Here is a 26028-nt window from a genome sequence, read left to right as displayed (position 1 = left end):
GAAATATATCACATACCACAGAAACATTTCTCACCACTGTAAAATGCACCTTGTGAGTTCTTTCTCAGGCTGAAAGCTGCAGGGGTGAGAAATTGAGACGTGTTTCTGATACAATCAATTCTTCTTGTGAATGTATCAGTGGTTCGACACGATATTTCCCCCTGAACAACATGCACATAAAAGAAAGGTGTGCAGAAAGGTCTCTGTCAGAGTGCTTCACTTAGAGTGCATGTTGTGGCAGTGAGAGCCTATAATTAAAGTACACCCACCTGCAAGCCACATTCCCATTAAAAAGTCTATCTCAAATGATGTCGCTGGAAACTGAGGCGTCTCTTTATGTGTCAGTTTATGTGAGCGTTTAATGTGGGAGTGTGGCGGCACACAGACAGACCTCTCGCTGCTTTCATGCCTGACTTGGCAGCACTGACTTCACGACTCTCACAGTGTGGACAGATGGCAAGGACTTACCCCACTAAGCAACCCTCCAACAAACACACCCACAGACGAGATGCACCACACAGGAACTTCCTTGGCACCCACTGACTTGTCTCTCAATCCAACAATGAGTCATGCATAGCATCCTCTCCAAAGCAAGGTTCTGTGTTTGTGTGTGAATGTAACCCGCAGTATGCTTTGATGATTCACCTGAAGTCAGCGAGACAAACCTCGGCCCCTGCTGCTCTTTTCTGGCCACGCAGCGGACCGACTGCAACGTCAAACATCTATTATATTTCAACAACCCTGAGGCCATTTGCTTTTATAACAGCCTTCTCTCATGACTGGTAGCATATTAAACTCCTGTTCAAAGGGACTGATTCAAATTCAACACTGAATCAATGTTCTTCTTTCACGCTGCGACTGCTCAAACAGAAGATAATTTGCACTTTGGGATCTAATTGCCATCACTTGCTCTACAGATATGTAAATTCAGAGTACGAGACCAGGCAATGAGAAGCTCTATTCACCACTGACATCGTATATAATCAGCCATCTCTTCAAATTACGTTCCTTGAAAATTGTGTCTGGATTTGAGTGACATAAGAATCTCCATGGAAATAAACAATCGCATGTTTATCACGCTGCAACTTCAGATTACAATCAGAAATATAATGACAACGCATGTCAGGATGTGTGTTTGTCATGCACAGCTGATCTGTGGGCACTACCGTGTGGGTGGATGAATGGGTACAGCAAATGTGAGACTGTGTAGGTGGGCAATTTGAAAGTCTGAGTTTATACTTCCATGTATCATATGAACATATAAAGACAATGCCTTTATGCTTCAAAATAAGAAACTGTTTCCAACAGTGGCTGACTAACACTTTTGAGTCCCACTTTAATAAATAATTGTAAGTGTCATTGTTTTTTCTGAGTATAATTATTTCCCATTATTTTAAATTCAAGTGATGGAATAAAACACATCTTATTTAAACCATACCATATATGCAAATGCCTCCATTCAGGACATGAGGTCACTTAAGGATTCAATTGGTATAATTATGTGTTGAATTGGAGTGGAAATGTTAACACAGCTAACGATGAGTTTGATACACCACCATCATATTCAGAATGAGGCAATATCTTTGAGCAGATAGAGTCGATCCCTTCTATTGCATTACAGACTTGAGAAAGCTGAACCAAGGAGCATTGAATCTGTGGCCGTTCCTCAATGTCGAGGAGGCTTGCTCGGTAGCACATGTATGCTGGGCATTTAAACAGTGATTCGGCGCCACTCGATGACGTAGTATGCTTGAAATAGTGGCTCTGTAGCAGCTTTACTCGACATTGAGAAACGGCCCGTTGTTTCCTCATGGTGGCCCAACACTGAACCAAGTCCCTTTTTGTTTTTCCAACGTGAATTTGTCACTGATCTGTATATAGTGTGGGTATTGACATTTTGACAAGAAGAAAAATAAGTAACTACATTTTGAAGCGTAATGGATTTTAATCAAATCAAAACAGACGTTTATATTTAGTTAATACAAATATCCAACAGATGATGTTACACCAATTTGTGACGTTATCTTCTTTCATACATGTTTAAATGTTGGAGTCATTTCCTAATGATTTCACCCTTGAAACAAAACTCTCTTACAGCTGCATGTGGTATTAAAACATGTGTTTCAGTGGTAGAGTCCGGATGTAAGAACAACTAAAGACCTTTGTCCAGGTATCAGCTGTTGTGTACATGGACAATTGATTCAGTCTTGGCAGGGTCATACAGGGTTAAGTTGATGATCAGACATTTTAGAAGAGGACAAAATAAAATGTGTTTAGCAGAAAAAACCGAGTAGAAAATATTCGCAGCTCACTCCAGGGTAATCTATGCATCATCAGGTTTATCTGATGGAGGTCCACATGGTTGAAGCATCTTCTCCATCAGGTTGAAGCGAACACGAGCTTTGCTCTCGTTCTCAGCCACGGAGAAGTAGTTGAGCAGGTCGAAGTGTCCCATGTAGGAGCAGTAAGAGTCCCGGTGCTGGTTCACCAGCCACTCCCACTTGCTGGTGTCAGCGTGTCCTGTGCCGATGTACTTAGACTGAAGATGCTCCAGTTGACTGTGGATGTTGTATCTGTCCGTCATTCTTGCTGAGAGGAGAGTCCCAGAGGCTAAGACAAAAGTCAAATTAAATGTTACTATAAATGTTCATGCAGAGGCCAAAATATAACATCAAAGTCATCATGCAAGTACAATTATGTATCTGAAACAATCAAGTGATTTCCCATACTTATTAACAGTTGCTTCCACTTCTAGTCTCACATATTTTTGCCGATACAGGTTATTTTGAAGAATAATTTGTTATATATACACAATTACATTTATTTTTTTACCTAAAAATAAGTGTTGTAATATGAAAAGTACTATTTGGGTATGTCAATGTATGCACCATTTACACCGAAGCACATTCCTCGTGTGTGTAAACATACTTCCTAATAAACCTGATTTTAATTAATTATAGGACATTTTCAGAAATACGTGAGGGTATTTTTAAACTATATATTTGTACTAATTACGACCAAACAAACGGGATCTCGACACTTTGCAATTCACTTTCTCCGTGTTAAAGATGGTGATGTGCTTCATATTTTGAAAAAAAGACAAGCAACCAGCTCCCTCTCTTTAAGCCATATAAACGTTTAATGTAATCTTCTTAACACAAATGCTCTTGATAATTCACGTAAAAACAACCGCGTATATGTAATTGCGTCATTACATGCTCCATATAACCGTAAAAGTAAATAGCTTCCTCGCGTCGAATACATTTGCACCATTTCCACAAAGAAGCAGTTAGCATGCTAACGTTGTTTTCAATGTATTTTTGGCTAACAGTAACGTGATGTTAGCTAGTTGTTGTTAGCCACCATACAAGTCTCTTTGACGGTAAATCAACCGAACGTTTTGTAAAAATAAAGGATTCTTAGTAATGACATGCCTCTAAAACGCAACATATACTTACTTGATAGTATTAAACAGTTTAGGAGCAAAGGTAACAATGTTCGTGATGTTAAAGTCCGTCCTCACTTCGTTGAAATGGTTGAAATGTAATAGCCTTCCGGTAGCGTGTCCCTGTAAAACGGACCGGTAAGAAACACAGGTCGAAACCTTCGTTCCGCTTCTCAATTACAGATTCAAATGGTTTGAATCAGCGAATTCCCCCCCACATGTACGTTTAAAATTGTATTTGCACCTGATTTGCACACGAGCAAGTTACAAATGTTGGTGATTAAGTGTGCTTTTGGTAACAAACAAGAATATGTGTATATTTCTATACAGGCTGCAAGGTGTATCTGAGACCCTCGTTGGACCATTATCTTCAGGTAGGCTAATTTTATTAGCTATTTTATAACTGTTATTAATAATTTGAGTTGCTACATTTCCTGCCATTAGTTAAGTGTTGACTGAGCTACGGTTAATAGCTTTAGCTGTATGCATGCATATGTAAAGAGATTGACTGTATGAGGCTAATGTGTTGCTAATACAACATTTAAGGTAACCCCATGTGTCACCTGGTAGTATTGCTTAAATTGTAAACACAGTTTCTAGTATCCTTTTATCAAGCCACTGCCTGTATCTTCTGAGATGACATTTAAAACAAATTAATATCACAAGTTGTGATATTAATTTGTTTTAAATGTCACACAAGCAAACCTTTTCTCTTGGATTTTCCCTAATGTTACAGAATAGCTTGAAAAAAGTTTATTTTGTATTTATTAAGCACATTTGAGCTTTATTATAATAACTCTATTGATGTTTGTTTGTGTAGTTGTTGTTCATCCTGCTTATAACGTTAATTCAACCCCTAAGCTCCATAATGCAGAGAAAGTGGCTTTTTTAAATTAGGGTTATCAGTGAGTTTATATCTTATTTTTGTTATAGCCAAAATCTCATTTCCAACCCCAGTCCCTTGATGGAAACACATTATACTTTGGATAATTAATTTCCTGGCTCTAACACAGGTTATTTTCTTTTTCGATTTAAAGTTAATTTTATTAGTTTGTTGCGTGTTGACCTGTGTCCACTCCCTTTTCATTAGAAGCAGCAGGATTGCAATTGTCATAAATAGTCAGTTGTAATTCTGTCCCTCAGCAGATAACATCCACTGGGTCTGACTATCCTATCAGCACAGATATGGTACATAAGCCTCATACATAAAACATCATTTTTGGCCACCTTACGCAGGAACGTTACTGCTTTTCCCCCCCCACCAGAGCCACTGTGGAAGATTTACTGCTATTTTTCATGTTGTGGCAATGTGTAATGCTTCCTATCCCAATAGATAGATAAGGAGGCAATTGCCTGAGTATTTATAAGTGATGGTACATATGGGAAAGGGGTTAATTAACCTAAGATGTGGGTGGTATTGTTTCTGTTTTTAATCAGCATTCAATAAACATGCTGTAAGCTTGACGCTATTGTCAGAAGTTAAGGTATATAGAGAAAACATCCATCTTGATGTAAGAAAACATCATTGAGATTCACTTTAATATATGATTGAACTATAGACAGCATACCTATTCAAGTAATACCTATTCAAGTAATCCTTTGGAGACTGCTGCTCATGTCTATTAATAGTCTGTACGCGCTCTGTAGAATAATACCTGAGAAGAATATCTTGGTATGAAGGATAATGGTAATAAGAGAGGAAGGTCCATTTATCACACTTCTGCAGACTTCTCCTACAGAGGTGGAAATTATTTTTCTGTTGGCACATCCTGACAGAAGCTGCTGGGGTCAAAAACACTTTAACTGTGGTGGGGATGGTTTATTTTCATTATTTCATCAAAGAGAAAAAAGTGAAAATGCCAAGAGGAGATTGTAAGCGTTGATTGGTTTTCATTCCTTTATTTTTCTGGCATAGTGCAGTGTATTCAGTCTTTTAGGGTGAAATAGGAAAAGTAAGGACTTCAATGCGTTTTGAGGGATACAGTGAGAAGGTCTCCATCTGGCTGAATGGACGATGAGGGCAGCAGTTGGGAAACATATTTTAGATTTACATCAGAATGAGAATACAATTATATGTATGTCATTCAACCTCTCACATCCACTTGAAGGAGAACTGACTTTGAAGATGGACAAATTAGATGTGCACTCAATACAGCCTGTTAAATTATTCTACCCCTTTCTCATTATCTCCATGTCGTCGTGACCAATGTTAGCAGGTTTTTTTTGAATTTCCATTTACCTTCAGTCTGTACCGGTACATTGATATTCAAGCACTACAATTTGATCAATGGACACTATGAGGATTTAAGCAGATTTGATATAAATACGTTTCATACAGATTTCAGAACATTTCATATAAATCGAAGATAAAGCTTTAAAGTAATTTCCTGCAATTTTCTTGGGACATTTTAAAGGAACCTACAGATTTGTGATACTGGAATATTATTAGGTTTTCATGATTATTTTAAATAACATCCAACAAAATGTGAATCCCAGAAATATGTGATAGTAAAACAATAAATGAAGAATTGTTACATTGTTTCATTTTTCAGAAGGTTCGGTTTGCGTTCACACGGGCAAAACTCAAACGGACTATAAACTTTAAACACAAGTCATGTGCACGGAAATGCTGTTCAACCATTGGTCAGACATTAAGGGGTTAAAAACGCAAATCCCGGCAATTTCTACCGGAGCCTCCGCCATGGAGCATCACTTTCGGCAGATTATTCTCATGCTGCTGTTAATCTGGAGATCAACAGACACTAGCGGCCCGCACATATGATTATATAATCCCACAATGTCGGTTAAAAAAACATTATAACACATATAATGAGAGACGTTCTGCAGTAAGGAGGGGCGTTTCACCGATGACAGGTGTTCTTACTTTTATGTAGCTGAAGGAGAATTTTTACTTTTATTGTGGCCAGCCTAAGGCACACCTGTGCAATAATCATGCTGTCTAATCAGCATCTTGATATGCCACACCTGTGAGGTGGGATGGATTATCTCGGCAAAGGAGAAGTGCTCACTATCACAGATTTTTTCAGATTTGTGAACAATATTTGAGAGAAATGGTTATTTTGTGTATATAGAAAATGTTTTAGATCTTTGAGTTCATCTCATGAAAAATGGGAGCAAAATGCAAGTGTTGCATTTATATTTTTGTTCAGTGTATGTAGTTTCTTCTCACTCTTGTTGAGGTACATCTATGGTAATATACTAGTCACAGGGGCATGATAATCAAATGTTGATAGCCAATCTTTCTGTAGACCTGGGAACTGCAAAGCACTTACGGGAGAGGAGGGTAATGAAATCAGGTGGATGGATGGGAATATTGCCTGACTGGAATGCTCCTGTGCCCCACAGTCCTGCTGAGTGATCGGCCAGTAAAAAATGGAGTCAGCGATACGTCCAGTGATTTAAATCAAATGCCTAAAGATCAACCACCAGGCTTAAGGGGGTAGAATCCATAAGAAACAACACCCTGCTGGGTTGTTACGGTGATGGTTAGTCGACAGACAAACCGAGGCGTCTCATTTGTCAGCTGCCGAACTGCAGGCTTTTGCTGGGTGGCTGGTTTATTGGCGGACAAAGTAATGATCAGCGTTACAGGACTCAGTGGTCATTTGTATGCTGGTTCATTAGCTTGACCAGCTGACATGGTTTGTTGTTTTGGCTGAGGCAACCTCCCGACTGTTTTTCCCTGAGCAGCCCAAGGCTTTTTATTTTCCAAACACACCTGAGATTCTCTCGTCAGTGTCCACTTTTCATCCTACCCACACGTTGTTAAGCACAACAGCAAAACACAATGTTCCTCCTTCTGATGATGTCAGCTAGTTAGCCATTCATCAAGCTGTGAAATAGCCTGAGGAAACTGCCACTCTTTGACAGTGCGAAGTTTCAAGCTCAAAGCCAATTGGATTTGTCATGGTTCGAAACATACAATCTCTTACATTTGCCGTTTAGGGTTTCATAAAGGATTTATGTCTTTTTGCTGTTAAAAAGTCATTACTTTTTCAATTTTTCAAACATGCTACGAACAGTAAAGAGCCTGTGGGTTATGACCTGAGAAAATCCATAAGCGGTGTCAAGGATACAACGAGAATCTAGCCTTTGGCGATATCCTTGGAGCCTTCAGAGCGTAACAGCAATGTACAGTATGAAGCAGATTAGTACAAGGTCCTCAGTACTGCTATATTTTCTCAATTGAGTAGTTAGCACATTTCCTTTAAGAACAGATACAGAGCTGAAGAGCATTATCTAGTATATGCCTGTGGCAGATACTCAGTAAACATGAGTTCCAGGATGTACAAAACATGCACTTTTAATCGTTGATATCACATCTTAATATGTATGTGCAGAATAACTGTATTTAAATGCATCGCTATGAGATCATTAAATGAGTTCAATGTATAGAACATCTTTAAGTTAGCAGGTGATCCCACAAACAGCATGTTGCAGTAGGGGAAATAAATGAGCCACAGTATTACATTTCTGTAAAACGTTTTTTAAATGCGAAATATTTCTAAATCTTCTGATAAAGACCCTTATCATTCTCCATAAAAATGAACGAGAATTCCTCGCCATTTAACTTATATTTGGGTGAATAGCTTTCCGTACAGACAAGGGCATCCTCACAACATGACGTCTGAACGAGCGCTCCTTCTCCGCAGAGAGGAGACATTCAACTCCGCTTGATATTAATCGCTATGACAGGAATAATCATGCTGCCAACTCCAATAACATAATGCCTGGCTCCCTGACAGCCCTGTACATGACAGGATAGAGTTTAGTGCATGTGTGCAGACATGCATGATGCAAACACGCCCACGCCCTCTACAAACCGCACTGATGACGTGTTCTCACACAGACACCAGTGTAAACAGCTCATGCACACTACACATGCATGCTTACACGTTGACACCGCAGTGACCTGGCAACACAACACATGTTAGACATTTTGCAACAACAGCTCCGACTTCACTTCAAGCAGCAAAGCTTACTTCTTTGCAATCAATGCATCCCGGTGTGAAATCATAAAAACACCTGAAACAGCTTTCAGTCCTTTCCATTACCTCATTCACTTCGCCTCGACACCGGGTAATACATACGTAGTGCCATATGTCAAGGGAGTGGCCTCTTGCTGAGCGAGGGGGCAGGATCGGACTCTCAATGAAACACACCTGCTATAAAACGAGCATTACAAAACTGAGAATAATACTTTAAGATTTAGAATAGGGAGGAGCAAAGGACGGCAGATGACTCACTTTTTAAAACATACAATTACAAGTTTGTAGGGTCTTATGTAGAATGTATTTGTTATAATATACCTTATGCAGTCTAGCATTGTGCAGAAAATACATAATTTAAAATATGCCCTTTGAATCTACATTTTGGTTCCCTCAGCCCTTGACCTGTCAATCTTACAGAAGTCCACTTTTTCAATTGTCACTGACATGGAGGACATTTATCTTTGCTCACACCTTTAGGTGTACTGTTCCAGTGCCCTGCATGGTGGCTTACTGGAATACGGGGGAGTTAACCCTTTATAGGGCACTATTAGGTTAACCCTAACCCGTTTCAGGCCTCTGCTGATTGGTCAAATTCCCCAATGGCGTGTTCTGTGGCGTAGAGTGATCTTCGCTGATTGGCTGGGAGAAAACCACATGCTTCTTGACCTCACTGAGTTGCGGGGGGGACGCCATGTTTGGTGTGTGCGGAAGTTACCAAATATGGTTCCTCGCCAGATAAAGGGTTAAAGGGTCTTATTATGTTGCATGTAATGGTCTGCAAATGAAAAAATCCCAAAACTCCCTCCAGAGCACCTGCTCCCCATGCCTGAAATGCTTCCATTGTACTCCTTTGTTTACTTCCTCAGCATAATGACATCACTAAGTAACACTCCCGCTTCTATTGGCTAGCGCTCAAACACATTATACGTGATAAGCGTAGGGGCGGGATATCTTCGAGCGGTTGACGAATTACAACAGAGCTGGTCAGCTAACCAAAAAGAGCAGCCTGCGCTCATGTTTCTGACAGAGGGTGAAAAGAGGTGCTGCATCAAAGGCAGTGCATGGATGTCAGAGTAGAAGCACAACATACAAACCAATAATGTACGAACCTGAAAATGAGCATATAGGGACCCTTTAAAATAGAAGAGAGCTGTCTTTAATGTTATATGTCACAGCTGTGCTTTTACTGCATTTACAATTTAAGTTCCTGATTTGACATTTTAATCCTCTTCCAGATAAAGTTACCTACACTGAGCCGACTCAGCACTTTGTGGCTGAAATATGGCATATTAGGCAGTCGCTTTACAACAATCATATGGGGTTAAATTAAGAAGTGATTGATGGGGAAAAGCTCCAGCTAAAAATGGATGGTCCGCCCTGGGAGGACAACCTCACAAATCATTTTTATTGTTTGTTATTTGTACTACTGAGTGTGCAGTGAGGAAAGCTGTGTTGTGTTTCAGGAAGATGTACTTGTACTGAATGAAAGAAGAACAGACTACAATGTAGACGATACTTTATTCAGATGCAAGAAAAAAGGCATTCAGTGAGATTCAGAAATACATTTATTCCATAGCCAATGCACTGATTAACAGTTAGATTGTGTGTGTTGTTTTACATAGTGTTGTATACAGAGGAAATTGTCTTTTTTACATTAACATACAATAAATGCCATTTAAAGACGAGTTATGATAGATTCACAAGCCATGTTAACAAGTACATGATAAAAAAGAGTTTAATAGTGGTGTCTGTACAGATCATGGAAAGCATCAAATACATTTTATTTAAATGTATTTAAATTTTATATATCCTTCATGGGGATGCTTGTTTCAATAGTACAAATGTATTTTTCTTCTGGAAAATGTATATTAATTTCTTCATCACTTGATGAATAAATACCATTTATTTAGGACGAGGTTATGCTGCACCTTTCAAACTTGTGCTCGACTTCAAACAGATGATGTTTAAAATAAATCTCATATGGTATCAGCTGTAGTTAGCTAGTTAATGTTAAACAATGGGCTGGTTAAAAACATCCATTTTAATACAAGAAACCTGTAAAAGGGGACCTGAATGTAAAATATTGGCTACATCATGATAATGTACTGAAAGACAGAAGCTGAAACTGTCTTCTAGAGAAATATTCTGCGTATGTTTACTTTTTAACATACATGTTTTTTTTTAAGTGCGACAAAATGTACATTTTGTTGCACTTAAACACTCAATACAAGACTCAGCTGCTGTTTTGTAATATACCAATCTCTAACAGTTAGGTCACATGGCTTTTAACAGTTTCTCCTTTGTTGTGTCTTGATGACTGAAAATAATGTTTTTGTTTTTTGAATCACTGAAAGCAGCAATACCAAATATAGACCTGTATGTACAGAGAGACGTCCTCATCGGTTTTCAGTCAAAAAGACTTGAAGATTTATCTACGTTTTCTGATTAATATACATTTCTTCAGTAACATGGCTGATTCAATATGACAAAATGTACATTTAAAAGCACAGCAACTTTCTCGTCCACCATGATCCTCACAAAATCCTTTCTTTGCAACCTCATGATGTCATGTTTATAAAAAAGCAACATAATACTTACAGTATGTTACATGGGAGATAAGTGAAATACAATCAAGTTCATCTTCATTAAAAAAATACTGGCACACAGAATATCGAGTAGAGCTACTGTAAAGGCAACAGGCAAGAGAAGCATACAGCACAACACGTAAGCACAAGCAATTTCAAATATTACGGTGAATGTACAATCCTGCTTGGCTCACTTATTAACTTCTTTAGTGGGGAGATGACTCCATTAAACCCAAAGCTGTAGTTAATGATACACTAGTGGTACCATGCGTTCGCCCTTTATGCTGCAGCAGCACTGTGCTGTGCAAACAGGCTTAATGCATCGTCTTTGCTGGTTTGGAGGATCCACAGTTCAGGACGCAGTGTGATAAACACAGCTGTTTTCTTTCATTCTGTACATTCAGAGGTTAGTACAGTTCAGCAGAAAGAGCTCTGCTTTACGTCTGCGTATGGATAAGTCCAGAAAAAGGGTATAACACTTCTTTACAGGGACTCTATCAAAATAGAAGAAGGAAAGAATGAACACTGAGGGGGGCTTGATGGACAACACAAGGTTAGCTGTGTCGAGAGGAGGGAGCACAGTTTCATGTCAACACGGTCGATCTTCCTGAAGCGGCCAAAGCCAGCGTGTTACTGTGCAGATCAATGAATGGAGAACAGTGTCAATAGGGTGGAAGCCATACAGAATGGATGGAAAGAACAGCTGGTGGAGTAAATGAACTGAAAAAGACCTCCTGACTGGTGATGTATTTGTGTGGTGAGAGATCCGTGAAGCCTTTGAGCTTTTGATAACGCAAGTCCAAAATCGGATTAGATCCATTATTGTCCAGTGACTCCCATAAATCCACATTTACACTCTCAAACGTACTAACAATTCAAGGAGAAAACATCTGGAGAAAAGAATGACAGATTGGAGGGAAGTCATTTGTTCTCTGCAAACAAGACGATTCATGGATTCTTTTTACAACCTAGACAATTAGCGGTAGGATGAGAGGAGGATTAAATCGATGACGAAGCTTTGTCTGGAGCATACAGAACAAAATAATTTATGTTTCTCGTGTGGGTGGCTTTTAATAAATACAGCTGTCTTTGTTCACTGCACATCTTCATTCGGTACAGTCTATATTATCATAGTGATTATGAAAACTTAAATAGTGTTGACTGCAATTGAGTGCAAACGCTTCTTCAGTTAGGAGTCGCACTGTAATGACTTTCTGTCTATCTAATTTCTTAATCAGTTTTAGAGTAAAGGCCTTGCACAGCCATGCACTTAGTAAGAATTGGGCCGCTCGACAAAAGGGCTTTGCTATCGAGTCTCGGTCACGTCCTTGGTTGTCTGTACGGGTCATGTTGTTTGCGAGGTCAGAGCCCTGTGGTGACCTGTGTGACCTCCGAGTTGAGGTCGTCGTTGGTTACGCCACCACAACAGCGAGAGTCCACCGACGACCCCTCCAAGGCTAGTCATACCTGCAGAGAGGAGTTGAAGAAGAGAAAGTATCTTTATGTTATGTTTGTATACAGGATATACTGTACAGTGTTTCCCCTAGGTTTACTGCCTTGGCAGGGTGCTGCTTGGGTACCCCCCAATGGGGGGGTGCCCCCCTTACTTTTTTTTAAAATGACTTTTATTCAAACTATATTCCCTTCTTATCATGTAGCCTACGCTTCTTTCTTTCGTTGATACATTTAAATCACCTGACTACAGCATATAACATACCTGCTGCAACCCTGTGCTGCTGCTGCTTCTCTCTGCCTCATCCTCTATTGCTGGAGGTAGCTCCACCTCATCTGATCTCTGATATCAGACATATCATGTCATATCATCTTGTCACATGGGTTTCGGAGCAGGGTCGTTGTTCAGTCACCCCCTGACGAAACGTTTTCTGCGAGGAGTACGAAGACTCAGACCGGTATCCCGCGCACTGGCGCCTCAGTGGGATTTGGCTTTGGTGTTACGAGCACTAAGCAAAGCCCCATTTGAACCTTTAGAGCAGGTTCCCCTTAAAATGTTATCAGCCAAAGTAGTACTGCTTTTGGCTCTAACATCAGCAAAAAGGGTGAGTGATTTGTCTGCTCTCTCTGTGGCTCTGTCATGCCTCCGGATCCAAGGAGATGGCAGTTCGGCTGTGTTACGCCCTAACCCAGCCTTTATGCCAAAGGTCATCACAAGCTCCTTCAGGTCAAGAGTGATCACCCTGGATGGGTTTTTTCCGCCTCGGCATGTTTTGCTATGTTCCAGGGACGGTGATGCGCCATTACGCATGGCACAACAGGCAGGGGGTGTTATTGAGCAGGTGTGTCTGTGCTTCTAGTGCCGGGCGGACCCAGTGGGGCGCAGACTACATCATGCTTCGCCCTTAACCCAATAGCGATAGCCTTAGAGGGCGAAGCCATATACGAAATAGAACTGAGGTTACCTACTGTAACCCCAGCTTCTATGAGTAAATGGCGTAGCCCTCTAAGTGCTGGGCCTCACTGGCTCTACGAATAGCTGAAGAAAAGTTATTTTGTATGGGAGCAGATTGTCGGGCCTCCTTCCTATTTATACCGGAAGGAAGCCCGAGGGTGGGGCCCACCTTGCGGGTGGGCGTGGACTACAAGTGTTTCAGTGCTGCGCTGGGGCGCAGGGGAATTACCCAATAGCGATAGCCTTAGAGGGCTACGCCATTTACTCATAGAAGCTGGGGTTACAGTAGGTAACCTCAGATATGCACCCTTGCTTGCATGTCTGTTCACAGCCAGAATGCTAAAATGCAGATTTATACCACTTCCTTGTCTGTATGGTCAATTTGAATCTGCAGTCTTAGCTTAGCATATAGACTGAAAATAGCGTTGCTCTCTGTAAATGTAAAACGGTCCTCCAAAAAAAATCAAAGTGTCGTTTTATGTGCCGGGCTATTCCTTAGCCAGAAGAATTGGATTCTGTTCAGTGTCTTCGGTGCTTAATTGCTACTATAGCCTAAGTCTTATTCTAAGCTAAGCTAACAGCATATTCCCTGATCAGATATGAGAGTAGTATCGATCTTCTAATTGTACCTTTTGAATTAAACAACTATGCGTATTTCTGAAACTGCCTGTAGTGGTGTATGAACACACGGACACTGTTTACCTGTTGATTGGACCTATCTCCCGTGTTTGCGCTGTTGTGGGAGCGCTGTGGGAGCTTGCGGCTGGTTAATCCGGTCCGGGACGAGTTTTGCATATCCACCACAGAGGGACTCGGGGTGCAGAACTCACGGAAACAACGCTTGAAGTTCTCATCCAGGTAGCCGTATAGGACTGGGTTCAGACTACTGCAGAGGACAGAAACAAGGTCACAGTTTAACAATAGAAAATACCGCTCAATTATCTCCTTTATGAAAAGTACAAGGGCACCTTAGTCATTCTATAAAACCTTGTATCATTAAAGGTACAACGCTGAATAGTCTATTCAAATTTTTTCGAATCTTTTTCTTAAGGGTCACCTATTATGCAAAATCCACTTTTTCATGTATTCTGAAAGTTTCAGGAAAAAAGATTCTCTCTCTTTGTCCTGATCCATTTATATAAAAATAAAACCTGTCTGAAAATGAGCTGATCAGATTTTGGCCACTTTATGATGTCATAACGATTTTTTGTCTTGTTTAACCATTAGCCAATCACCAACCAAGGTAACCCCCCCCACCCCACCTTATCATCTGAATTTCCTCCTAGATACGATACGATATACTTTATTGTCCCCGTAAGGAAATTTGTTCTGGACTCCGTCCTGCAGTTCAGCATACATGTACATATACAAACATAGTGGACATTAAGAGACATACACATATCATCAGTCATACACTGTTTGAACAAACACAATACACAGATGCACATACTGACAATGGCGACCTATTGCACAACCCTCATGGCCAACATTTAAAAAGTACATTTCATTACATTTGACTACATTTCATTTCATGTGAATGTTAAGAAGCTTAATCAACATAGGTAGGAATGAGTGCTTAGTGTTCAGCCTGCTCTTGGGAACCCTGAATCTTCTACCAGAAGGTAGGAGCTGGAATTCTGGGTGGAGTATGTGGGTGGGATCAGACACAATTTTTTTTGCCTGTCTGATAATGGACTGCTCGTATATGTTTTGGAGAGATGGGTGTTTTTTAACCCCCATAATTTTCATAGCAGTCTGTACCAGGCGAGCGATCTGTGACTTTGACTGCACTGTCAAGTTACCATACCAGGCAGTGATACCATACCTAATGATGCTCTCCAACACTGCATGATAGAACAGTAACATGAACTTCTGGTCGACTCTGAAAGCCCGGAGTCGACGCAGAAAGTACAATCGCTGTTGAAGTCTAGAGCACAGACCTTGAACATGCGCCTTCCAGCTGAGTGTATTATCTAGATGGACACCAAGGTACTTATAGGAGCTGACCTGAGTTATGGGTTCATTGTGGATAACCACCGGCCTAAGGTCACCCACTGCCTTTGGGTCCCACACCATCTCCTCAGTCTTCTTCACATTCAGCACTAGATGGTTAAAAGCACACCACTGCACAAATCTCTCTATTTCAGAGTGATAAGCCGATGAACTGCTGCCTTTGTGCATTAAGCCAAGGATGGCTGTATCATCTGAGAATTTGATGATATAATTCTCCGGGTGGATTCTCGTACAGTCGTTTTGTGTACAGTGTGAAGAGGACCGGGGAGCTCACACTACCCTGGGGGGCTCCTGTACTGATGGTCCGGGGCTCTGAGAGGGCATTGTTGACCCTGACATGCTGAGTGCATTTGGTTAAAAACGAAAAATATAATTTCAAGATAAAAGGATTTATACTGATCTTTATCAGTTTTTGAAGCAAGATGTGAGGCTGCAGTGTATTAAAAGCTGAGCTGAAATCCACAAACAGTAGGCGTACATATGCCTTAGGCTTAGGGTCTTCCAGGTGTTTAGTGACCAGGTGCTATTTAGAGCATAGTCTGTGCCACGCCCTTGCTTGTAGGCAAACTGAAAAGGGTCTAAGTGTACATCAACCTCTTTCTTTAGCAGCGGCAGCATGATCCTCTCAAAACATTTCATGACAATGGATGTCAATGCAACAGGCCTAAAATCATTGTTTACCTTTGGACAAGGTTTTTTGGGGACAGGTTTTATTATTGATTTTGTCCAGAGGGTGGGGATGGTGTGAAGATCAACAGATTTTTGAAATATGGGACACCATGCTGATGTCAGTTCTTCTGCAAATGTCTTGAGAAGGAATGCAGAGATGCCATCTGGCCCTGTGGCCTTCTTAGTACAGGTGTGTTTGAAAAGTGATTGGACCTTTAAAGGGTAAATCACCACCCTTTCATCAGTAGCAGAGATTGTCTCTAAGATGTCTGTACATTCAGAGGAGAAGTCCTGGGTTTCAAATCTCATGTACAAGTCATTCATTTCACTTGCTTTTTGCAGGTCATCAGAGGTACAGAGAGTTTTTTTAGCTGGAGTCATATTTGTGATGGCCTTCATAGTGTCCCAAAGTTCCTTGGAGTTCATTGTAGACAAGTTCTGTTCAATAATTTCCTTATGTCTCCTTCTAGCTTCTAGCATGTGGTTAAGCTCCTTTTGCACACATTTCAGTTAGTTTTATTCCGGTTTTTAAAGGCTATATGTTTACGATTGATGCAGTCCTTAACCTCTTTAGTTATGTATGGTTTGTTGTTGGGGTACACAGTTATTTCTTTCTGAGGTATCATATTGTCAACACAGAATTGTATATAGTCAGTTACCATCTCAGTAGCATTATCCACGTTCATCTCATGAAAGATACTCCACTCAGTAGAGAGAAAACATCCTTTAAGAGACTCTATGCTGTCACTAGTCCAAACCTTTACAGTCTTGGTCTGTGGTTTACTACGCTTGAGAACCGTTTTGAAGGTAGGTATTAGATGAACAGTGTTATGGTCCGAGTTCGAAAGCGGGGGTTTGGCTCTACTCACATATGCGTTGTTCACATTTCCGTAACATTTGTCTAGAATTGTATCTTCCCGGGAGCACCATTGTGTTCTTTTTAACCAAATATCTCTCAGAGGGGCGTGGGGAATGGCTCCTTATTTTCATCTAAAGTAACAGACAGAGAATCAGCACTTTTGAAACAGGGCTGAAACAGAGGGGATTATGGGATGCTGCAATGATCTGTTTGGTGTTTGGAGCCAAACACTTCAGAGACATGTTTTGTATATATCTGAGACCTATAATATATTGATGAAAAACAGTATAATAGGGGACCTTTAAGTTGAGCATCATTTATCAATCTTACTAAGGCTTTATTGATTTCCCCACTTTTTATACATTCACACAAGGACTAATAGTTGTATTATTACAGTGAATATATGTATCTAAAGCTATTATGGGGTGCTTACCTGTTGGTGTAGCCCAAGGCAATGCAGAAATGCCAGGTGATGGTCTGCAGCGTGGAGCTGGGGATGTTGATCAGAGCCGTGATGATGACAAAGATGTGGATAGGGGTCCAGCATACAATGAAGACGGCAACCACCACGAGGACCATGCGCGTGATCCGACGCAGGTTCCTGTCCTTCTCCTGTTTGTGAAGAAGGGTTTTGGGGAATAAGTAGTGGGGGAAAGAGGAAGGAGGACAAAGAGGAAATTAGGAGTAAGAGACGATGTAGTGAAAAGAATAATGATGGAGGAAGGACAGTGAAGTGGAGGATTGGTAGAAAATAAATGGTCAGAAAGGAATGAGAGTAGGCCTAGAGGTAAAGAGGAGAGAAAAGATAAAAAGCATGATGGAAAGAAAGAAAAGTGGTCATGAAAGTGCAATGGTGGCTGAAGGGTAGGAACAAATCCTATACCTCCACTTTGATATCCCATTTCCCATTTCTGTAAATACATCTTCGCTTGAATGTGCTCATGTTTTACCTCCAGCATTTGGTACATTTTCTCAAAATTACTGTTGTTGGGTCATTTCTTCTTATCCTGCAATGAATTAAAACTGCACCACAACCTCAGGCTTAAGTTGTTTTTCCCTAATTGCTTTCTCTTGAAAACATTGTGTGTACCACATTTGTATGCAAGCTCTGGGCAGCCTTGCACTTTGCTTCATTGCTCTGAAAGCTAAAAACGATGTAGTTATTGTCTAAATAGCGTAGGCAATGCCGTACAATTCTCATTTGCATGTGAATAAAACATACCTGTGATACTCACAGTATGAACTTATTTTGTATCCAGTGTAAAAGAAAACAGATTTGTGTTAACCTGGGAGCCCGACAGCATGCGAACACTCTTCAGCCGGAGGATCATGAGGCCGTAGCAGACGGTGATGATGAGGACGGGCATGATGAAGGCAAAGATGAACACGCAGATCTTCAGCAGAGTATCCCAATACCAGGGGGGGTGAGGGAATATCAGCTTGCAGTCGATAATGCTGGAGGCTGCGCAGGGTGAGGAGACACACACACACACACACACACACACACACACACACACACACACACACACACACACACACACACACACACACACACACACACACACACACACACACACACACACACACACACACACACACACACACACACACACACACACACACACACACACACACACACACACACATGAGCACAGTGGAACTTCCTTTTTTCACTAACAAATGCGTTTTTGTACAAGTTAATAACAGTATTTAGGGCTTATGATTAATTGATCAATAATCGGCTCTGAAAAATGTCCTTGAATGTTGAAGGTGGCTTGTTCAATGTGCTTGTTTTTTGAGACCAATAATGAGAAACAAGATATAAAGTTAATGAAATAAAAAAGGAAGATGCATTAAATCATCATATTTTAGTGGCTGGAACCGGTTAATTTTTAATAGGAATTTGAATTATCTCTTTTTCTGGTTATTTTGATTGAAAGTGAATATATAAACTTCATGATACCTCAACCATGAAGCAAATAATCCTTTTAAGTGTCCAAAAGTGTTGCATTTAATTCCCTATCTCTCTACCTACTTTTTCTGTCATCTCTTAAAAAAAAGGCATAAAAACACCACCGTCAGGTCTGAAAACGTTCTTTTGTGGCACTAAAAAACAACATCTTTAAGCAGCACACAGGGTTGCAACCTCACCGAGTCAGTAAATCTCTTGCCACCCTCTTTTCCCCAAACACACTTTAACTATTCCATTCGCAATTTTCATCTCCATTACCTCTGCAATTACACAGAGACACCGTCAGAGAAGCCTGACTATGCAGGTAGCCTATTGTCTATGCAGACGTCTATGGGTCTCCAGCCAGACAAAGCATTAATTGGTTCTTTTGTGCAATTGGAAAGAAAAACTGAAGCAATTCTTCTGGTTTGTCTTCTTTTATAAAGCCTGCTGCAGTAGGCCTATATAATTGCTCTTTAAAGCTGGAATGCAGAAGTAAACTTAATTTGTTTTCTTCTTGTTTTGTGCCTGCATTTGTTTGCAAGACCTTATGGAACTCATCCTCTACCAAGTAAAGACGGAGATAAATGAAATGAGTTATTCTCGGTTGCTACTTCAGAGTTGTATGCTACTTTTCGAGCTCAACATATTGTTGTTGTTAGCTTCAAGGACATTTCTAGGAGAGCTTATTTTATCTATGTATTGTAGTTGTTACAAAAGGTATACACTATGTGTACTCATGCGTCACATACTGAATGTTTAGAGGTGTTTTATGTACAATATAAACACAATTCCTCCTGCAGTGTAGGTACAATAGTTGCTTGTGTGTGTCATGCTTACGAGTGACGGCAGTGGAGGCCATGAACATTACGGGCAGCCCGATGGCCGAGGAGAGGATCCAGTTGCAGACGTTGACGATCTTGGCGTTTCGCGGCGTTCTGAAGTCGAGCGCTTTGACCGGGTGGCACACAGCGACGTATCGGTCAATGCTCATGGTGGTGAGCGTGAAGATGGAGGTGAACATGTTGTAGTAGTCGATGGACATCACCATCTTGCACAGTATGTTTCCAAACGGCCAGGTGCCCATCAGGTAGTTGACGCTCTGGAAGGGTAACGTACTGGTGACCAGGGCGTCGGCCAGAGCCAGGTTGAAGATGTAGATGTTGGTGGCGGTCTTCATTTTAGTGTATCTGCACACAAATGGTAGATTGATTATGAAACTTTGGGCTAAACTGCACAGACCTGTAAAACAACTTCTACTGCTATTGCTGACTGCATCATCCTGGTTGCTTTGTGACTCTTTGTCGTATAATCAATCATTATACGTTTCTTTGTAGTGATTTTGTGTTTGTTGTCATTGATTCCTCGTCTTTTTGAAGTCTTCAATCTTTGAAGTCATTTTGTGTGTCCCCACACACATTTCTCTGAGTAGTCATTTGAGTCTTTTTGTAGTCATTTTGTGTTGGGGTTGTATTTTTATTTATATATACTCTCAGTCATCATTTTGAGTGTCTTTGCAGTCATTTTGTGAGTCTTTATGTTTCTCTGTAGTTGTTTTTCTACTCTGCAGTTGTCTCTTTGTCATCATTTTCATCTTAGAAGTGAGTAACCTTTCATTTTCATTTTTCATTTCAATCTTTATTTCGAACAGATTAAAAAAATAAAATAAATAAATAACAAATGTGAAAAACAGAATACCGTATTGTTAAAATACAGTATTTATCCACATTCATGATAATATTTATATATTCAACAAAAAAAGTCTTCATATTAATAATAATAATAAAAGATGTGTCCGAAAGGGAGTAGGAGGAAGCAAATGCTTATTAATTCCCACCCCTTACTTGATCAATGATTGTCCTTTAAATCATTATGCTAGTTATTCCTACTTACATTTACATTTATACATACATATACAATAATTTCACCTTCAATCTCTTAGTCGTGTAGGTTCTCTTTGTACCAATATCTTAAAGTAGTCATTGAGTCTTTTAGTATACATTTAGTCTCCTTTACTCATCTCCTGTGTCTTTGCAAATGTATTGTGAATATCCTCTTAGTTTCTGTGTAGTAGAAACATACGGGATCAAGACATCCTTTGTTTTAACGAAGCTCTTTCACTTTCTTAACAGGAACAGTCACTTCACATAAATGCTCTGGCTCCCTTAGGGCTGATGGACCATTCAATGATTAACTCATGACAGAAAATCAGTAAGATGTACAAAAGAGTGTATTTAGTTGGTTCAGTTTGAGTGAAAGCATTGGCAAACCATCATTTGTGTCTCCTTGCTGCATAATGGGATTTTGATATTGTTGCTGACTGAACCTTTTCAAGACTAATTGAAACATCAATTGAGAAATGTCTCCTCCTTCCTAAAGAAACAAAACATAAAATGATCTCCAAGTGAATTTATTTATCGCCAGTGTAAACAGGGCTACTGCAACAACTATATTGAAACAACAGAATCATTAAGTGTGCATCTGGACCCGGTGACAACATTACCTATTGACGCAGCAACCACTGTAAGTTATATTCTTGTTTAATTAGACTTCTCGGTTTCATTTATTCGACTCTGTATAATTGTTACTGTAGCTTAAACGGCTAAATCGCTTTTGAGAGATTTTAAATCTCAGATCTGCTCAGGCGAAACCTGCTTTACAGCTCTCAGCACTCAAGCCTGCATTATTAACATAGGCAGGGCCAGTCTATTGATTGCGTGAAGTAGAACCGCGTGACTCAGTCATCCTTTAGCTCAAAAAGCATTTAAATACCGCATTTAGAAACTGATGAACTCAGTGTGCATCTGGACCCGGTGACAACATTACCTATTGACGCAGCAACCACTGTAAGTTATATTCTCGTCGGTGCTCTCAGCCCTCCCTTCCTCTGATTCGTTCCAACTACTGCCTCCAAACTCTGCTGCAGAAACTCTCCTCTCTACTCTCTCATCCACTCTGGACTCGCTCTGTCCTCTGACATCTCGGCAGGCTCGTCAGTCCCCTCCGGCTCCCTGGCTAAATGATGCACTGCGTGCTAATAGAACCGTCCTTAGGGCAGCAGAGCGGAAATGGTGGAAATCCAAACACCGTGACGACCTCCTAACCTATCAAGCTCTCCTCTCCTCTTTCTCTGCTTCGATCTCTCAGGCAAAAAGCACTTTCTTTCAAGATAAGATCCAATCTTCCTATTCCAATCCTAAAAAACTATTTTCCATCTTCTCCACCCTCTTGGACCCTCCAAAAGCTCCTCCCCCCTCCTCACTTCTGTCAAGCGACTTTGTTACCCACTTTGAAAAAAAGGTTAATGATATTCGCTCTTCTTTTTCTGACTCACCTTTACTCACCGCTGGGTCACCAGACCTTCCTTCCACCAACACACTAACCTCCTTTTCCCCTCTCTCTCCAAGTGAGGTTCTTACCCTCATTACCTCTGCCCGCCCTACCACCTGTCCTCTGGACCCTATCCCTTCAAACCTCCTTCAGACTATCGCTCCTGATATTCTACCGTTTCTCACCCATTTCATCAACACTTCTCTAACTTCTGGTCACTTTCCAAACAGTCTCAAGGAGGCAAGAGTAAACCCTCTCCTAAAGAAACCCACTCTCAACCCGTCTGATGTTATAAACTACAGGCCTGTCTCTCTCCTCCCGTTCCTGTCTAAATCACTTGAACGCGCTGTCTTTAAACAACTCTCCTGTTATCTCAATCAGAACAACCTTCTGGATCCGCACCAGTCTGGTTTCAAGGCAGGTCACTCCACAGAAACTGCTCTCACGGAGGAACTGCACACTGCCAAAACTGCATCCCTCTCCTCTGTCATCATCCTGTTGGACCTGTCTGCTGCATTCGACACGGTGAATCATCAGATCCTCCTTCGCACTCTCCAAAAACTTGGAGTTTCAGGCTCTGCACTTTCCCTCCTCACCTCATACCTGAAAGACCGTACCTACAGGGTGACTTGGAGAGGGTCTGAGTCCGACCCTTGTCAATTAACTACGGGGGTCCCTCAGGGCTCTGTTCTTGGTCCCCTCCTCTTCTCCTTGTACACAAACTCACTCGGATCAGTCATTAGCCCGCATGGTTTTTCTTACCACTGCTACGCTGACGACACCCAATTAATTCTGTCCTTTCCCCGCTCAGAGACCCAGGTCGTCGCACGCATCTCTGCTTGTCTAGCTGACATCTCTCAGTGGATGTCTGCTCACCACCTCAAGCTCAACCTTGACAAGACTGAGCTGCTCTTCCTCCCGGGAAAAGATTGTCCAACTCTTGACCTGACAATCAACATCGGCACCTCAGTTGTTTCCCCGACTCAGACTGCAAGGAATCTGGGTGTGACCCTAGATAACAACCTGTCCTTCACTGCAAACATCGCTGCTACAACCCGCTGCTGCAGATACACGCTTTACAACATCAGGAAGATACGTCCCCAGCTGACTCAGAAAGCGACTCAGGTTCTGGTCCAGGCTCTCGTCATCTCACGCCTAGACTACTGCAACTCCCTCCTGGCTGGTCTACCTGCATGTGCCATCCGACCTCTGCAGCTCATCCAGAATGCAGCGGCTCGTCTGGTTTTCAACCTTCCTAAATTCTCCCACACCACTCCGCTCCTCCGCTCCCTTCACTGGCTTCCGGTAACTGCTAGAATCCACTTCAAGACACTGGTACTTGCTTACCGTGCTGCGAATGGATCTGGCCCTTCCTACATCCAGGACATGGTTAAACCGTACACCCCAGCGCGTGCACTACGCTCTGCATCAGCCAAACGACTCGTTGCGCCCTCGCTGCGAGGGGGACCCAAGTTCCCATCGGCGAAAACACGTGGGTTTGCTATCCTGGCTCCAAGATGGTGGAATGAGCTCCCCATTGACATCAGGATGGCAGATAGCTTGCACATCTTCCGGCGCAAACTGAAAACTCATCTCTTTCGACTCCACTTCGAGCGTTAGAACGATTAACGAAGCACTTTTATACTAATAAAGGACTGGATTACCTAAAGCCAGTTGAGTAGCACTTGAAATGTTTGGCTCTATGAAACCTGATATACTTATATGATTCTGTTTTCTTCAAGGTTGTGTCTTCCTGGTCGAATGTACTTATTGTAAGTCGCTTTGGACAAAAGCGTCAGCTAAATGCAATGTAATGTAATTAAATTGTGAGTGTTACTATTGATATGTGTTACAGCACAGATCTCCTTTAGTTGATTTACCCTAAACAAAAATATGTAAATTAATCATCTTATTTGTAAACACAAGTACTTAATTTAATGAAAAAAAGCACTTCTGCTTTACTCTTCATAAACACACTGTAAATAAAGGAGATGGCACTACAAGGACACAAAGTGAAGTGCCAAGAAATTATTTAAATATGTTCAGTTTGTTTCTGGACAGCAAAAGCTTCAATTATTGAACGCCTGACTTTTAAGCACCATTTGCAAGATTTGAATACACAGTCAAAATTAAACTTAAAGGTGGGGTATGTCATTTTGGAGAAACCAGCTCGAGTGCGCTAGAATTTGAAATTATACAGCCGGAAAAAATCTGCCACTTCCAGGTAGGCCATCCAGTTATTTTAGCCGGGCCGGCTAAAATGATTGGTCGTGCTTTTTACAGTACTACGGCTTCCACAGATGAATTTTTTGTAATGTATTTATTGTCAAAGCACTTAAGATATTCATTGCTATCGGGATGTTAAGAGCATTCCATGTAATATAACAAAAAGTATTTCTGAAATAAATTACATACCCCACCTTTAAGCTTTATTTATTTATATAGTGCCTTTTATGCAAATGTACAAGGTGCATGACAATACAATGTAACAGTACAGTGAACACAACCCATCAAAACGGGTGGATAACAGAATATATTGCTGTGGATTAAGATACAAATAAAGTCAAGGTTAAACATTTTTTACAGATTGTGATGAACTCAGCATTTATGGGAGGCTGTTCTGAGAGGAGGATCAGAGACACTAAGTGCTGCCCCCACTCCCATGTCCAAAGTCATTTAACTCATAATCATTTAACGCTAGTGTCAGAAGACCAGAGGGATTTAGGAGGAACCATTTATTTGGAGCATGGTCGACAAGTATTCGATGGCCTATGTACGTCAGCAGAAGGTGCCTTTTTGGAGCTTGACAGAGTATTCTGGGATGTTTTGTGAATAATTCAGACCCCATGCATCAGCTACCAGCTCATTTTAGGATAGAAAACTTTTGGACTACAGGAGTAAAGCCCTACAGTCCTTGAAGTCTGAAAATATATCTCAAAGAAATAACTTCCCTTAAGCCCCTGTCACACTGTCCCGAAATTGACACCCGAATATGGAATTGTGAATTTCGCACGAAGATGGCCCCAAACCACACACGAAGCGAGGCAACATTTAAGACATACAACTGCAATGAAAGTACCAAAAACAATTATGTTACAGTACTATGATACTGTACTGATATCTTCAGACTTTGTTCTTTACTTTATCCGTCTTTATATGTAGAAAATATTACGTTTTCTCCGTAATGTTGTTTCCATAGCAACAACAACTTCCTGTCAACTCTCCTTCAAAATAATATATTATATCCTTTTCAGTTTCACAGAACACAAATTGGGTTATTTACATAATATGTTTACATGATTTTGTTGTGCAATAAAACAACCCGATGGACACACGATAAAGGAAATGTTCAAATTCGGCTGTGATCGTAGCAACATCGGGCCATTCGTGAGGGCATCTTGAGCCATCGTATGACCCCCGGTGGAGTTTCTCAGGCTCCGGCAGCAACTTCGTGAGCGGTGGGAAAATCTTTGGCATGCCAAAAAATAGTCGAAGGACCTTGCGAAGGTTCATTTTCGTGTTGAATTTGTGTGTCAATTTTGCCCTTCGTAAGGCCATCGTGAGAGCATCTTGTTATCATCGGGCATTCGCCCCGATCAGAGTGAAGGCGAATGCCCGATGGCACCGATGATAACACGAAGATGACACGATTCGACAAGATGCCCTCACGAGTACCTTACGAAGTTGCCGCTCATGAAGTTGCTGCCGGAGCCTGAGAAACTCCACCGGCGGTCATACGATGGCTTAAGATGCCCTC

At 41.0% G+C, this 26028-nt stretch overlaps 2 protein-coding genes across 2 annotated transcripts in view; both read right to left on the bottom strand.

The window, feature by feature from the left end:
• Positions 1-1925: 1925 nt before the first annotated feature.
• On the bottom strand, positions 1926-3607 carry sf3b5 (splicing factor 3b, subunit 5). The gene is made up of 2 exons (XM_034237859.1): positions 3459-3607; positions 1926-2610 (listed from the first exon to the last, which is right to left on the bottom strand). Exon 2 carries the CDS (start codon positions 2582-2584, stop codon positions 2324-2326), a length of 261 nt encoding a protein of 86 aa, XP_034093750.1. The 5' UTR covers positions 2585-2610; positions 3459-3607; the 3' UTR covers positions 1926-2323.
• A 6397-nt stretch (positions 3608-10004) lies between these two features.
• Positions 10005-26028, bottom strand: part of oprm1 (opioid receptor, mu 1) — a 36172-nt gene continuing 20148 nt past the window's right edge. The window contains exons 2-6 of the mRNA XM_034237858.1: positions 19782-20131; positions 18277-18452; positions 17424-17602; positions 14152-14335; positions 10005-12509 (exon numbers count right to left, since the gene is read on the bottom strand). Coding sequence (XP_034093749.1) covers positions 12504-12509; positions 14152-14335; positions 17424-17602; positions 18277-18452; positions 19782-20131 — 895 coding nt within the window. The 3' untranslated portion in view covers positions 10005-12503. The remainder of the gene's footprint in view (positions 12510-14151; positions 14336-17423; positions 17603-18276; positions 18453-19781; positions 20132-26028) is intronic.

Source organism: Gymnodraco acuticeps, unplaced genomic scaffold (genome assembly GCF_902827175.1).
Source record: "Gymnodraco acuticeps unplaced genomic scaffold, fGymAcu1.1, whole genome shotgun sequence".
NCBI lineage: Eukaryota > Metazoa > Chordata > Actinopteri > Perciformes > Bathydraconidae > Gymnodraco > Gymnodraco acuticeps.
This window is presented reverse-complemented; position numbering and strand designations above follow the sequence as displayed.